The sequence below is a fragment of the Acomys russatus genome, chromosome 19, assembly GCF_903995435.1.
Source record: "Acomys russatus chromosome 19, mAcoRus1.1, whole genome shotgun sequence".
Lineage (NCBI taxonomy): Eukaryota > Metazoa > Chordata > Mammalia > Rodentia > Muridae > Acomys > Acomys russatus.
Window position 1 is genome coordinate 41,488,894 of NC_067155.1, and position 13,436 is coordinate 41,502,329.

The 13,436-nt window shown below is 49.4% G+C and overlaps 1 protein-coding gene across 1 annotated transcript in view; it reads left to right on the top strand.

Annotated features, from left to right (window-relative positions):
• Hip1 (huntingtin interacting protein 1) overlaps positions 1-13,436 on the top strand; it is a 118,100-nt gene that overhangs the window by 70,245 nt on the left and 34,419 nt on the right. Inside the window, exons 5-8 of the mRNA XM_051162135.1 lie at positions 2,875-2,955; positions 5,442-5,518; positions 6,230-6,291; positions 9,138-9,278. Of these exons, the coding sequence (XP_051018092.1) occupies positions 2,875-2,955; positions 5,442-5,518; positions 6,230-6,291; positions 9,138-9,278 (361 nt within the window). The remainder of the gene's footprint in view (positions 1-2,874; positions 2,956-5,441; positions 5,519-6,229; positions 6,292-9,137; positions 9,279-13,436) is intronic.

Genomic DNA, 13,436 nt, shown 5'->3' on the forward strand with positions numbered 1-13,436 from the left:
GGGTGTCAGATCTTGGAGTTGCTGTGAATTGAACCTGGGTCCTTTGGAAGAGCAGTCAGTGCTCTTAACTGCTGAGCCATCTCTCCAGCCATACATTGCAGTTTTAATTATTCTTTTGGAGCTGAAGAGAGGGCTCAGCAGTTAAGAGCAGTAGCTGCTCTCCCAGAGGGCCAGAGTTCAATTCCCAGCACCCATGGGTTAGCTCACTATCACTTGTAACTCTGGGGGTCTGGTGACCTCTTCCAGCCTGCTCAGACATGCACAGATGCCGTGCACACACCTATATGCACACAAATCACTTGTATACATGTAATAAAAGGTTAAAACGGGCTGGAGAGATGGCTCAGTGGTTAAGAGCGCCGCCTGCTCTTCCAAAGGTCGTGAGTTCAATTCCCAGCAACCACATGATGGCTCATAACCATCTGTAATGTGATATGGCGCCCTCTTCTGGCTTGCAGGAGTACATGCAAGCAGAGCACTGTATACCTAATAATATACATATTTATTTATTATATATACAGTGTTCTGTCTGCATGTGCAGAGGGCACCAGATCTTATTACAGATGGTTGTGAGCCACCATGTGGTTGCTGGGAATTGAACTCAGGACCTTTGGAAGAGCAGCCAGTGCTTTTAACCTCTGAGCCATCTCTCCAGCCCCTAAATAAATAAATCTTTAAAAAAAGATTAAAACAAATTAAAGATTTATTGTTTGTTTGCGGTCTCCATCTGTAGCCCAGGCTAGCCTAGAACTTGTAATCTTCCTACTTTTGCCTTCTAAGTACTAGGATTGTAGACATGCAGGGAGTGGGTTGGGGATGGTGCATATGAGGGTGCGAGTATATGCACTTGGGTGTGAAGGCCCAGCAGTCAGCCACGGGTACTGTTCCTCGGGGACTGTCCACTGTGTTGGGTTTTGTTTCTTTTCTAGTTTTTTTGAGACAGGGTCTCTAGCTGTCCTGGAACTCACCATGTTGACCATGCTAGCGTCAGTTCACTGAGCTGTTCCCCCGCCTCTGCCTCCCAGGTGCTGGGATTAAAGGCCTGTGCCGGCACACCACACCAATCCTTCCACTTTCTTGGGTTTTTGTTTTTGTTTTTTGAGTCAGGAGCTCTCTGGACCTGTGGCTCACAAGTTCCATTAAGCTCCAGTGAGGCCTGGTGGTCCTCCTGTCTCCGCATCCCGAGGTCTGGGATTGCAGACTCGCCGAGAACGCAGCTCAGGCCCTCAGCAAGGACTACACCATCCGAGCGTCTCCCCAGCCCCGTCTTTATTCTTCTTATGCTATTCCCTTGCTTTCTCATGGATTGATTTGGTCTCCCTTTGTAGCCCAGCCTCCCCTCCAATTCCCCATCCTCCTGCCCCAGCTTCCCCAGTGCTGGGATTGTACGTGTACAGGGCCACATCTGGCTACCTTTAAAATATCTTTTTTAAAAACAGTATTTCAAAAAAGCCGGGCGTGGTGGTGCACGCCTTTAATCCCAGCACTCGGGAGGCAGAGTCAGGCAGATCGCTGTGAGTTCGAAGCAAGCCTAGTCTACAAAGTGAGTCCAGGACAGCCAAGGCTACACAGAGAAACCCTGTCTCGAAAAACCAAAAAAACAAAACCAAAAAACAAAAACAAAAAGCAAAAAACAAAACAGTATTTTACTGGTATATGTCTGTGTGCGCAGGGTACTGATGTAGACCAGAAGACGGGCATCCCGAGCTGGGGTTACCCTCTATAAGCTGGGAACTGAGCTTAGGTCCTCTGGGAGAGCCACATGCTCTCCTGACTGCCCAGCCCCCCTTTGCAAGATCTTATGCCTTGTAGATGTTTTATAGCTGTATTAATGGCACCCATGCCATATATTGCTTTTTATAAGCCTATCTGTCCTTAGAGCTCTGTTCGGTCATCGGGCATTTCTGGTGAATTTTTGTTATTATTCACATTTTCTTCTTGTGTCCCTACACCCCCACCTCCACCCTGGAATGTAATTCTTTGAAGTCAGTAACAAGGCAGGCTCCTTCATAGAGATCGCTCTCAATTAAGCTCTCTGCTGGAGGCTAATGAATTCTGGGAAGGTCCCCCTGGGGAGTGTCAGCCTGGTCTCCTTCCCAGCAGTGGATTTTAACTTATTTTCATCACAGGACTGGGTGGAGGAAATCGAAAGTGACGGTCCTCAGGGATCGCCTCCCTCTTAGAGTGATGGCTGGGGATGAACACCCTTTATGTATTTTAGGGTGTGTGTGTGTGTGTGTGTGTGTGTGTGTGTGTGTGTGTGTGTGTGTGTGTGTTGGGGGGTGCATGCATGCCACTAAGCATGGCTGCTAGAGTCAGAGTTTCTCATCTACTGTGTTGGACACTGAGGTTGTCAGGCTTGGTGGCATGTAGTAACACCTTTACCCTCTGAGCCATTTTTCTGCCCCATCTTTTTTTTTTTTTTTTTTTTTAAGATCTATTTATTTGTTTATTATGTACAGTATTCTGCCTGCGTGTACACCTGCAGGCCAGAAGAGGGCATCTGATCACATTATAGATGGTTGTGAGCCACCATGTGATTGCTGGCAATTGAACTCAGGACCTCTGGAAGAGCAGTCAGTGCTCTTAACCACTGAGCCATCTCTCCAGTCCCTGCCCTCTTTTAAAGTTACATTTATTATGTGTGTTGGGATGGGTTGGGGCACATGAGTGACACGTAGAAGTCAGGCGACACTTTGCCTGTTGGCAGTCAGTCCTCCACTTCGACTGTGTGGGTCCCCGGGATTAAACTCGGGTTGTCAGACCTGGCCACAAGAGCCTTCACCACTGAGCAATCAGCCGGCCCAAGAAAAAGATTGAAGAGAAAGCCCTGCCTTGGTGCTGATGGAGCTTTTCCTCTCTTCCTCCCCGCAGGGGCACCTGAGCGAGGGGTATGGACAGCTGTGCAGCGTCTACCTCAAACTGCTGAGAACAAGAATGGAGTACCACACCAAAGTGAGTCTGCCATTCTCCACGGCTCCCGATCCCTCACTCCACCCCCTCCTTCATGGCCTCCCTCCCCCAGCCCTCCCTCCGGCCCCTCCTTTGTCTTCATTAGCACCTTGGGGAACAGCCCGAGACCTCAAGGAGTAGAGATGCTATGTCCCAACCTCTGAAAGGAAATAAACTAACAGAAGAGTGGTGGTCAAGGACCCCAGGATGTGACCAGCCTTTTGACTGTGTGGTGGCTCTGTTCCCCATTTCATAGATAGGATAACAACAAACATCCAGTGGGGGTTTCTTCCTGGGGAAAATGGCAAAGATATATATGTATATGTATATATAAATGTGTGTGTGTGTGTATTATTTATTTATAGTTTGTGTGTGGCCTGCACATATGTATGTGTACCATGTACATGCAGTTCCCAAGGAGGCCAGAAGAGGGCAGTAGATCCTCTGGAAGTAAAGCTTCCAAGGGAGTACTGAAAACTTTACCTACCCCCTGTAAGAGTAGCAAGTGCTGTTAACTGCTGAGCCACCAATCCAATCCAGCCCCCTCTTGGTTTTCTGTTTTTCAATTGTATGTATTTATTTGTTTGGTTAGTTTGTGGTGGTGGTGGTGGAGGAGGAGGAGTCAGAGGACAATTTATGAGAGTCAATTCTCTCAGGCCTGGGAAGATTGCTTAGAGGCTAAGAGTACAGGCTGCTTTGCCCAAGAAGAATAGGATTCAATTCCCAGCACCCAGATTGCAGCTTTTAGCCATCTGTCACTGGAGTGCCAGGCGATCCAGCGTCCTTCCCTACACTCTGTGGGCACCAAGTGTACACATGGAGGGCATGCATACATGTAAGCAAAATACTCCTGTATATAAATAAATATATATCCTTTTCAAAAAAAAAATATTTTAGAGCCAGGAGGCCTTGCTGTACACCTTCAGCCTCAGCATTTGGGAAGCAGAGACAGGTGGATCTCTGTGAGTTCGAGGCCAGCCTGGTCTATAGAGCGAGTTCTAGGACAGCCAGGGCTCCACAGAGATAGCCTGTCTTGAAAAAAGAAATCTTTTAGAAGATAATAAGTACTAAATAAAACATACCCTTTAAAGTATTAGCAAAAAGAAGTTTATTCTCTCCTACCATGAAGCCCCCAGAATCAAATTCAGATCAAAACAAATCATAAGCAAACAAACAAATAACTCTTTAAGAGTGACAAAGCAGCCGTGTGTGGTGGCACACGCCTTTAATCCCAGCACTTGGGAGGCAGAGGCAGGTGGATCACTGTGAGTTCGAGGCCAGCCTGGCCTACAAAGGGAGTCCAGGACAGCCAAGGCTACACAGAGAAACCCTGTCTCAAAGAACCTCCCCCCCCCAAAAAAAAAGCATGACAAAGCAAAAACAGAAGGAGTCCCATCTTGTAGGAGCTCTTTGTCAAAGCGTTCACTCTAGAATTTAGAAGCTCCTTGATGCAACGGGCCACCTAGCTTTCCATGATCGGCTTCCATGCTGCGGTGTTTTGGCTACTCCAGCAGCTGAGGCAGGAGGATTGCTTGAATCTAGGAGGAGATGTAGCTGAAATAGTCAGAGTGATTACCTAGCTACACTGTGTATGTATTTCAATTCATTCTGGGCTACATGGGCTGCCTCAAAATAAAACCCACTTGAACACATGGGCCCATCTCTTCTGCACTCCCATGAGCTCAGAACAGCAACTCTGGTAAACTGCCAAGGCTGAGGAGATTGACTGGGAATCAGAAGGGACCAGTGATAAGTGCGTGTCTGCTGCCCGGAGGTTCCAGATGATTGGCAGGGCAGCGTTCTCACCTGCTGGGGCGCACTGCTCCATGGCTGAGCATGCTTAGAGTGTTCCGGGGCCCACATTGCAAGGGAGCGACCTTCAGCTCCAATGATGGGCAGTGGATAGGAAGTGTTTTTTCTTGGGAGCCAGTAAGGGGTTTGTGTTTGTGAGGTCGTATAGACTGATCCTGACTCCTTCCAGATGGTATAGCTGACAAGAAGATCGCAGGGCCTGCTCCGTGCTTAATATAGGCAGCTGGGGAGTGGGGTGGGGGGTGGGGGCTGGAGAGATGGCTCAGTGGTTAAGAGTGCCGCCTGCTCTTCCAGAGGTCCTGAGTTCAATTCCCAGGAACCACATGGTGGCTCAAAACCATCTATAATGTGATCTGATGCTTTCTTCTGCAGATAAAGCACTCATATACAATAAATAAATAAATAAATAAATCTTAAATATATACATATATGTATGTGTATATGTGTGTGTGTGTGTGTGTGTGTGTAGGCAGCTGGTGCCCACACTGGTCTCATTGGGCAATATAAAGGCTTTTATTTTTCTCTTGTTACGAGGGATTGAACCCAGGTCTTTGCACTTGCTAGGGACCCACTCTACCTCTTAAGCCACATTCTCAAACCAGCACGCTGCCCACTGAGCTGCCTCCTCAGCCCTCTCGTGCTTCATTCTTTCTTCTTTCACCCAAACTCCCTTGCAGAACCCCAGGTTCCCGGGCAACCTTCAGATGAGCGACAGACAGCTGGATGAGGCCGGAGAAAGTGACGTCAACAACTTGTAAGTAGCCATCCCTCTGCCCCAGACCCAGTAGGGAAGTGAACTTTTGTGCTTTGGACTTGGCTCCTCTCAATGGCGAGAGTGCCTGACGGTAGAAGAGAGGTTGGGATGAGTCCCCTGAGTATTATATCCACCTGGAATCCTGCCCAGATGTTTTTCACCGTAGCTTCCTTGCCTTGGCCTCCACTTCCTAACCCCAAAACCAGGCACTGTCATCTCTCTTTTCCCCTGCGGAAGCTTGGCCTTTACACAGTTTTCATAATATATGCTGGGGAGGACGCTGGGGTGTGTTGCATATGCAGGCAGGTTATGCACCTGGGCCCACATGGGAACCGTTAGGGTGGGCAAACAGAACAGAGAAAGGGCGGGGCGGGGGTGAGAACCTGGCTTTGGTGGCTGGGAGTGTGGCTCAGCAGTCGATTACATGCCTAGAATCTCCTAGTGAGGAGCTAGGGGGTGGCCCAGTGGAAAAGCACTTGCCTAAAGTGGCCCAGTGAGGTACTGAGGACATGGCTCCCTAATGGGGGAGCACCTGCCTAGAATCCTCCAGTGAGGTTCCAGTGAGGTTCTGGTGAGGTTCTGGGGGGCGTGGCTTAGCTGTATCACACTTGCTTAGCATGTGCAAGGTCATGGATTTGTCCCTAGCATTGGGTTGGGCTGCTGAGGGACAGTCAGTCTTATAGACGTTAATTTTGTTTCTTCTTGTGTCAGTTTCCAGCTCACAGTGGAGATGTTTGATTACCTGGAATGTGAACTGAACCTTTTCCAAACTGGTAAGTCCCTTCCCTCTTAGCCGAGCCAGGTTGTCATGGGAATCAATCTCCTGATTCGCCATGGTCCAGCGGGTCCAGCCCTTTTGTTTGTTGGTCTTTTTGTTTTCATTAAGAGATAATAGTCTCTGTAGCACAGAGTAGCCTCACATTCACAGCAGTCCTCCTAGCTCAACCATCTGAGCGATGGGATTACAGGTTTGCACCACCATCCATGTCCAGCTGGCTGAGCCCTTGTCTGTCACTGCTGGTTGGCAGAGAGCATCAAAGCAGAGTTGTCACACCAGCCTTTGCTCTCTCCTTGCAGGCAGAGGCGGAAACTCCTGCACATTTTTGAGGTCAGTTATTTGATACAAGATAAGGAGACCGGCCACTCACCCCTCCCAAGGAGCCTTCCCTCCAGAAGTCCCGGCTGCCTAGCCCTTAAAGCTTATTTTGCCCTCTTTGACAGCCACTGGATAATGGCTACAGTTCCAGCCAGTCATGTCTGAGATAGGAGCTGATCTGCTACACAGGCTTGCTTTCTGCTCAGGAGTGTCTGCCTTGAGCTGGGGACACAGCTCAGCTGGTAGAATGCTTTTTTGTCGTGTGCATAGCCCTGGCTATGTGCGTGAACCTGGCTGTGGTGGCACATACCTGTGATTCCAGCACGTGGGATTAGGAGTTCAAAGACATCCTAAACTGCTAGTAAACTCGAGTCCAGCAGGGTCATGTCAAAGACGATCTCAAAACAAAAGCAGGATTTATAAGCCCTGCCTACCCAAGAACTGCAGATCAGGAGGCAGAGACAGGTGGAAATCTCTAGGGCTTGCTGGCTAGGCAGCTTAGCCAACCTAGTGAGCCCCCGAGCCAGTGAGAGGCACCAACACCCATCCCTACCCTGCTACCCTTACTTAGCTTTGTTTTGTTTTGTTTTTAGAAAAAGGGTCTCATATGTAGCTCTGACTGTTCTGGAGCTTGCTCTATAGACCAGGCTGGCCTTGAACTCACAGAGATCTACCTGCTTCTGCTTCCTGAGTACTGGAATTAAAGGCGCCGCCGCTACCTGGCTAGATTTTTTTTGTGTCTGCAGTAGTTGTGGTACTGCTGTAGCTGGTGTTGGGGGTCAAGGGGCATTCTGGAAGGAGATGGAGATAGCTATGATTTCTTGTCAGAAAAGAGCCTAAGGAAACCAGTCAACATAGATGGCGATCTTGCAATGATGGCTGCTTTTAATTTGTGTCAAGAAAAGCTGCCATTTAATTACGGTGGTTCAATTTGGGTGGCTCTCTCTCTATGTGTCTCTCTGTCTCTCTCCCACTAAACAAACACACTTACAGGGTCTATGAAGACCAGGAAAGTGAAACACATGATGGCTCTGTGCTTATCCAACCCACGGGCAGGTCCACACATGTGGGGACATCAGAGAAGTCTTATGTCACTTGCTACGTATAGTCTCCAGGGACAGTGGGCAGCTAGTGCAAGAAAGATAATCAGCCCTGGCCAGTGGGTGAGGTGATGGCCTCTAGCCAGGCATCCAATAGTTGGGTATAGAATGAGGTTATGTGGTTGTCTGGAATGCTTCACGGAAGAGCCTCTGGAGGCCCTGCTACGCTGAGAATCTTGTCTACAGTTACAGTGCTGTAGCTGGTAGATGCTTACCTAGCATGCAAAACATCCTCGGTTCAAATCCCCAGTGCTACGTAAACCATGCATGGTGATAACACACTTCTCCCAGCACCGAGGAGGTGGAGGCAGGAAAAAAATATATATATATGTTGAGTGTTTCTGATCAGCTTGTGGCAGGTCTATTTTGATTTGGTGTCTTTCCTTACTGCTCTGGTTGTCCTAGTACTCGCTTGGTAGACCAGGCTGGCCTCGAACTCACATAGATCCACCTGCCTCTGCCTCCCTAGCACTGGGATTAAAGGCATGCGCCACCACGCCCGGCTGTGTCAGGTCTTCTAGGTTACCATCAAATCTTCTTTCTCATACTTATCATGAGTTCTGGGCAAAGTAGAGCCTCTCGCTTTCACCTGGTCATGAAACACCAAGACTCTGGCCATGAGGAGCCAAGGTATCTGGTCTACCCATTAATGGCCGCATAGGCTTAGCACAACTACTTCTTGGCATTGTGACCATCTTCAAGTGGCTTAGGATGCATTTCCTTGTCTCTCTGGGGGGAGGGGGGTGGGGGAGATGGATGCCCTTTCTTGGGAGTAGGATGTGTGTTAAATAAGTCCTGTGAGTCCATGCATCATGGCTGCACACTTCTCATCCAGCACGTGGGAGGCTGAGGTGAAGGAATAAAGATATAAAGTCCTAACTGGGCTATATAACAAGGTTCCGATGTCTGCATGAAATTATAAAGATTACTAGAGGGTACAGTTCAGGACCATAGCACTTACCTAGAATTAGGGGTATGGCTCAGTGGAAAATCCCCCAGAGAAATTAGGGGCGTGGCTCAAGAGGGAAGGCCTGGCCTGAGATTGTCCAGAGAGGAACAGGGGACATATCTCAACAGTAGAGCACCAGCTTAAAATCCCCCAGTGAGGGTCTGATTCAGTGGTAGAGCACCTGCCTGGAATCCTCCCCCAGTGAGGGGCTAGGGGTGGCTCAGTGGTAGAGCACCTGCCTAGAATCCCCCAGTGAGGGGCTGGGGTGTGGCTCAGTGGTAGAGCACCTGCCTAGAATCCCCCAGTGAGGTGCTATGGGTGTGGCTCAGTGGCAGATCACTCTCCTGTCATATACAAAGTCCTGGGTTCCATTCTTGGTACCAGAAAAACACAGAAGACGCAGACAGAATAAGCCTTGGTTGTATATCACGCCCCTGATTCTACTGCGGCCTTTCTCCCCATCTTCCTCCACAGTGTTCAACTCCTTGGACATGTCCCGCTCTGTGTCTGTGACCACAGCTGGCCAGTGCCGCCTCGCCCCGCTCATCCAGGTCATCTTGGACTGCAGTCACCTCTATGACTACACTGTCAAGCTGCTCTTCAAGCTCCACTCCTGTGAGTACGACAGCCTCCACCATTGTATGTGAGCTTCAGGCTGGGAGCAGGGGTCACAGCCTCAGCAAGGTCTCAGAGGCATCATGCAGGCAGCTCAGTACCTTTGGCCTTTTGCCCTGCTCCAAAGGGTCAGGTCATCTGAGATTGAGAAGGAGTAACCCAAGTGTTAGATTGCCCAGTCTGTCTCCTGACCTTCCAGTCCTATGTCTTAGGATGGTTCTCTCTGTCCATCTCCAGCTCTACCATGTCTCCATTCACCAAAGATACCCTGTGTTCCTTAGAGCCACATCAAGGACAACAGACCTACCTGACCCACATCTAGATGAACTAATACAGTGATCACCAAACCATCTAGCAACCCAATCCCCATCACAGAAATAGAAAACAGCTGCAGGGCTAAAAGAGCTCAGCAGGAGAACACTTGCTTGAAAACTTCCTAGCTGAGGGTATGATTTATGATACAGCATTTGGCTAGAATCCCCCAGTGAGGGGCTCGGGTGTGGCTCAGTGGTAGAGCACCTGCCTAGAATCCCCCAGTGAGGGGCTCGGGTGTGGCTCAGTGGTAGAGCACCTGCCTAGAATCCCCCAGTGAGGGGCTGGGGTGTGGCTCAGTGGTAGAGCCCCTGCCTAGAATCCCCCAGTGAGGGGCTGGGGTGTGGCTCAGTGGTAGAGCATCTGCCTAGAATCCCCCAGTGAGGGGCTGGGGCGTGGCTCAGTGGTAGAGCACCTGCCTAGAATCCCCCAGTGAGGGGCTGGGGTGTGGCTCAGTGGTAGAGCACCTGCCTAGAATCCCCCAGTGAGGGGCTGGGGTGTGGCTCAGTGGTAGAGCACCTGCCTAGAATCGCCCAGTGAGGGGCTGGGGCGTGGCTCAGTGGTAGAGCACCTGCCTAGAATCCCCCAGTGAGGGGCTGGGGCGTGGCTCAGTGGTAGAGCACCTGCCTAGAATCCCCCAGTGAGGGGCTGGGGTGTGGCTCAGTGGTAGAGCACCTGCCTAGAATCCCCCAGTGAGGGGCTGGGGCGTGGCTTAGTGGTAGAGCATCTGCCTAGAATCCCCCAGTGAGGGGCTGGGAATGTGCTTTAGTTGTTGACTTTTTTTTTTTTTTTTAAGATTTATTTATTCATTATATATATAGTATTCTGCCTGCAGGCCAGATCTCATTATCGATGGTTGTGAGCCACCATGCAGTTTCTGGGAATTGAGCTCATGACCTTTGGAAGAGCAGCCAGTGCTCTTAACCCCTGGTCAACTCTCCAGCCCAGTTGTTGACATCTTAACTAGCATGCATAATGCCCTGAATTGCATCTTGGCAGCCGGACCTGGTGGCACATGCCTATAGTCCCAGCAGTTTGGAGGCAAAGACAGAAGGATCTCTGCCACTTCAAGGCCAGCCTGAGCTACATACTAAGTTCCAGGCAAGCCTTGTTTACATTGTGAGATACTTTCTTAAAAATAAATCACTAAATACTTCACAGCTGATTCCAAAAAAGGGAGGGCTATTATTTTGCCTAGCAGCAGATCCCTGCTGCATCCTTAACAAAGCATAATTTAAGAGCCACTGGCATGTAGAAGTTTTTTATCCTTGTGAGGTACTGGGGCAGTCTGGCAGGGAAGGGGTTAGGAGCAGGCCGGTGGGGGTTGGGGGGTCAGGGCAGGCTGGCTAGATGGCTCAGAGGAAAGGCACTTGCCACCAAACCTGATGATGGACTGAGTTCTATTTCCAGAACCCACATGATGGAAAGAAAGAACCTATTTTATAAGTTGGCCTTTGACCTGCACACCTACACATGGGTGCAGGCGTGAGCATGCACTCACACATGTGCGTGTGCGCGGACACACAAACACGCATGCACGCACGCACACACACACACACACACACACACACACAAAACCGTGGTTTTTTTTTTTTTTTAATGTGGAGGAGCAGGTTACTGCTACACCAGCTTGGATAGGTCTTTGATACAGTTCAGAATCTCCAACCTTAAATGCAAATCCCTGGTAAAGCTGTTATAAATCCTCTCTGGGGGGTTTTCGACAAGTGCACCACCGCTGAGCTATACTCCCAGCCCGCATTGTCATATGCCAAGGTAGCTACCTTAAAAAATAACCCACAGCTGACAGGAAACCTGAAAACAAGTAGGGCTACATGGTGAATCCAAGGCCTGCCTAGCTGACATAGTAATTCCCTATCTCAAGAGGAAAAAGTAAAATTACGCGCATGCACACACACACATAAAATAAGCAATGTTTCATAGCTGCTGACTTACAAGTAATTACCTGGTTGTCTTTTGTTTTTGCTTTTTGTTTTTTTGAGACAGGATTTTCTCTGTGTATCCTTAGCTGTCCTGGACTTGCTTTGTAGACCAGGCTGGCCTCAAACTCACAGTGATCCGCCTGCCTCTGCCTCCGAGTGCTGGGATTAAAGGTGAGTGCCACCATGCCCAGCTCTAAATTTTTTTTTTTTTTTAAATTTCATTCCTTGTGTGTTTGGTTGGTTGGCTGTATGTGCGCTCAAACACACATGTAGAAGTCAGGACAGTTGGTAGGAGTCAGTTCTCTGTTCCTAGGGACAAAACTCAGGTCGTCAGGCTTGGCAGCAAGTGCCTCTACCGGCACCTGTCTCCCCAGCCAGACATGGTTATTGGCAATTAGACAAGAGAAACGGTCACTGATTAATCTGCGGCTATTTCCCGCGGGGGTGACTGCAATTTATTGTTCGAGGATTAGAAAGGTTTGGTGACATGGGGTTTGCCAGCAGGAAGCCGAGAGGTTGGACCAAAACCCAAGGGAAAGAGCCTGTTGCTTAGTAACACCATCAGTTACAGGCAGGCAGTGTAGCCCTGTTGGCCGAGGGCTTGCCTAGCGTGTATGAAAACCTGCCTTCCCGCCTGAGTGCTGTATCAGCGGGGCATGTGGCCCACGCCTGTAGTCTCAGCCCTTGGGAGGGAGGAGGCAGCAGAACCAGGTCAGCTGCAATTACATGTCAAAAACTAAAGAAGTACAGCCAGGGGCTGGAGAGGTTGCTCAGCACTTAAGAGCACTCACTGCCTGCCTTTCCAGAGGACCTGGGTTTGATTCTCAACACCCACATGGTGACGTACAACCATTGTTAACTCCAGTTCCAGGGGATCCAACATCTTCTTTGGCCTCCTGAGGACATTTTATTCACACGGTGCATAGTCATACATGCAGGCCAAACATGTACATAAATACTTTTGTTTGTTTGTTTTGTTTTGTTTTTTTTGAGACAGAATTACTCTGTGTAGCCTTGGCTGTCCTGGACTCAACTTTGTACACCAGGCTGGCCTTGAACTCACAGTGGTGCGCTACCACGCCTGGCCTCATAAATACTTTTTTTTTTTTTTTTTTCATAAATAGTTTTTAAACTAGTTAAATCACAATAAACACCAAGTATAGGTGAGCTTATTTTTATTCATTTTGTATTTGCATTTCTTTTGTTTTGTTGGCTTATTTGAGAGAATTTGATATATACCATTGGCCTTGAACTCAAGATGTAGCACAAGTTAACCTTGAATTCTTAACCCCCTCCCAGACAGGATCACAGGCATAAGCCACCAAGCCCAACTTTCTGATGTTAATGGATTAGCACGAAATTTGTCAGTTAATGGGCCTGTATTCTGACTTTTTTACTGTGCTGTAAAGGAGCAGAGAGCCTTGTGTGTATTTGGCCAGCACTTTACTGCTGAGCAATGCCCCCAGCCCTTCCCTGGGAGACTTAAGGCAGGTGCTCTACCACTGAGCCACACCCCAGCCCCTCACTGGGGGATTCTAAGCAGGGGCTCTACCACTGAGCCACACCCCAGCCCCTCACTGGGGGATTCTAAGCAGGGGCTCTACCACTGAGCCACACCCCAGCCCCTCACTGGGGGATTCTAGGCTGGTCCTCTACCACTGAACAATGCCCCAGCCCCTCACTGGGGGATTCTAGGCAGATGCTCTACCAGTGAGCCACACCTCAGCTCCTCACTGGGGGATTCTAGGCAGGTGTTCTACCACTGAGCCACACCCCAGCCCCTCATTGGGGGATTCTAGGCAGGTGCTCTACCACTGAGCCACACCCCAGCCCCTCACTGGGGGATTCTAGGCAGGTGCTCTACCACTGAGCCACACCTCAGCTCCTCACTGGGAGATTCTAGGCA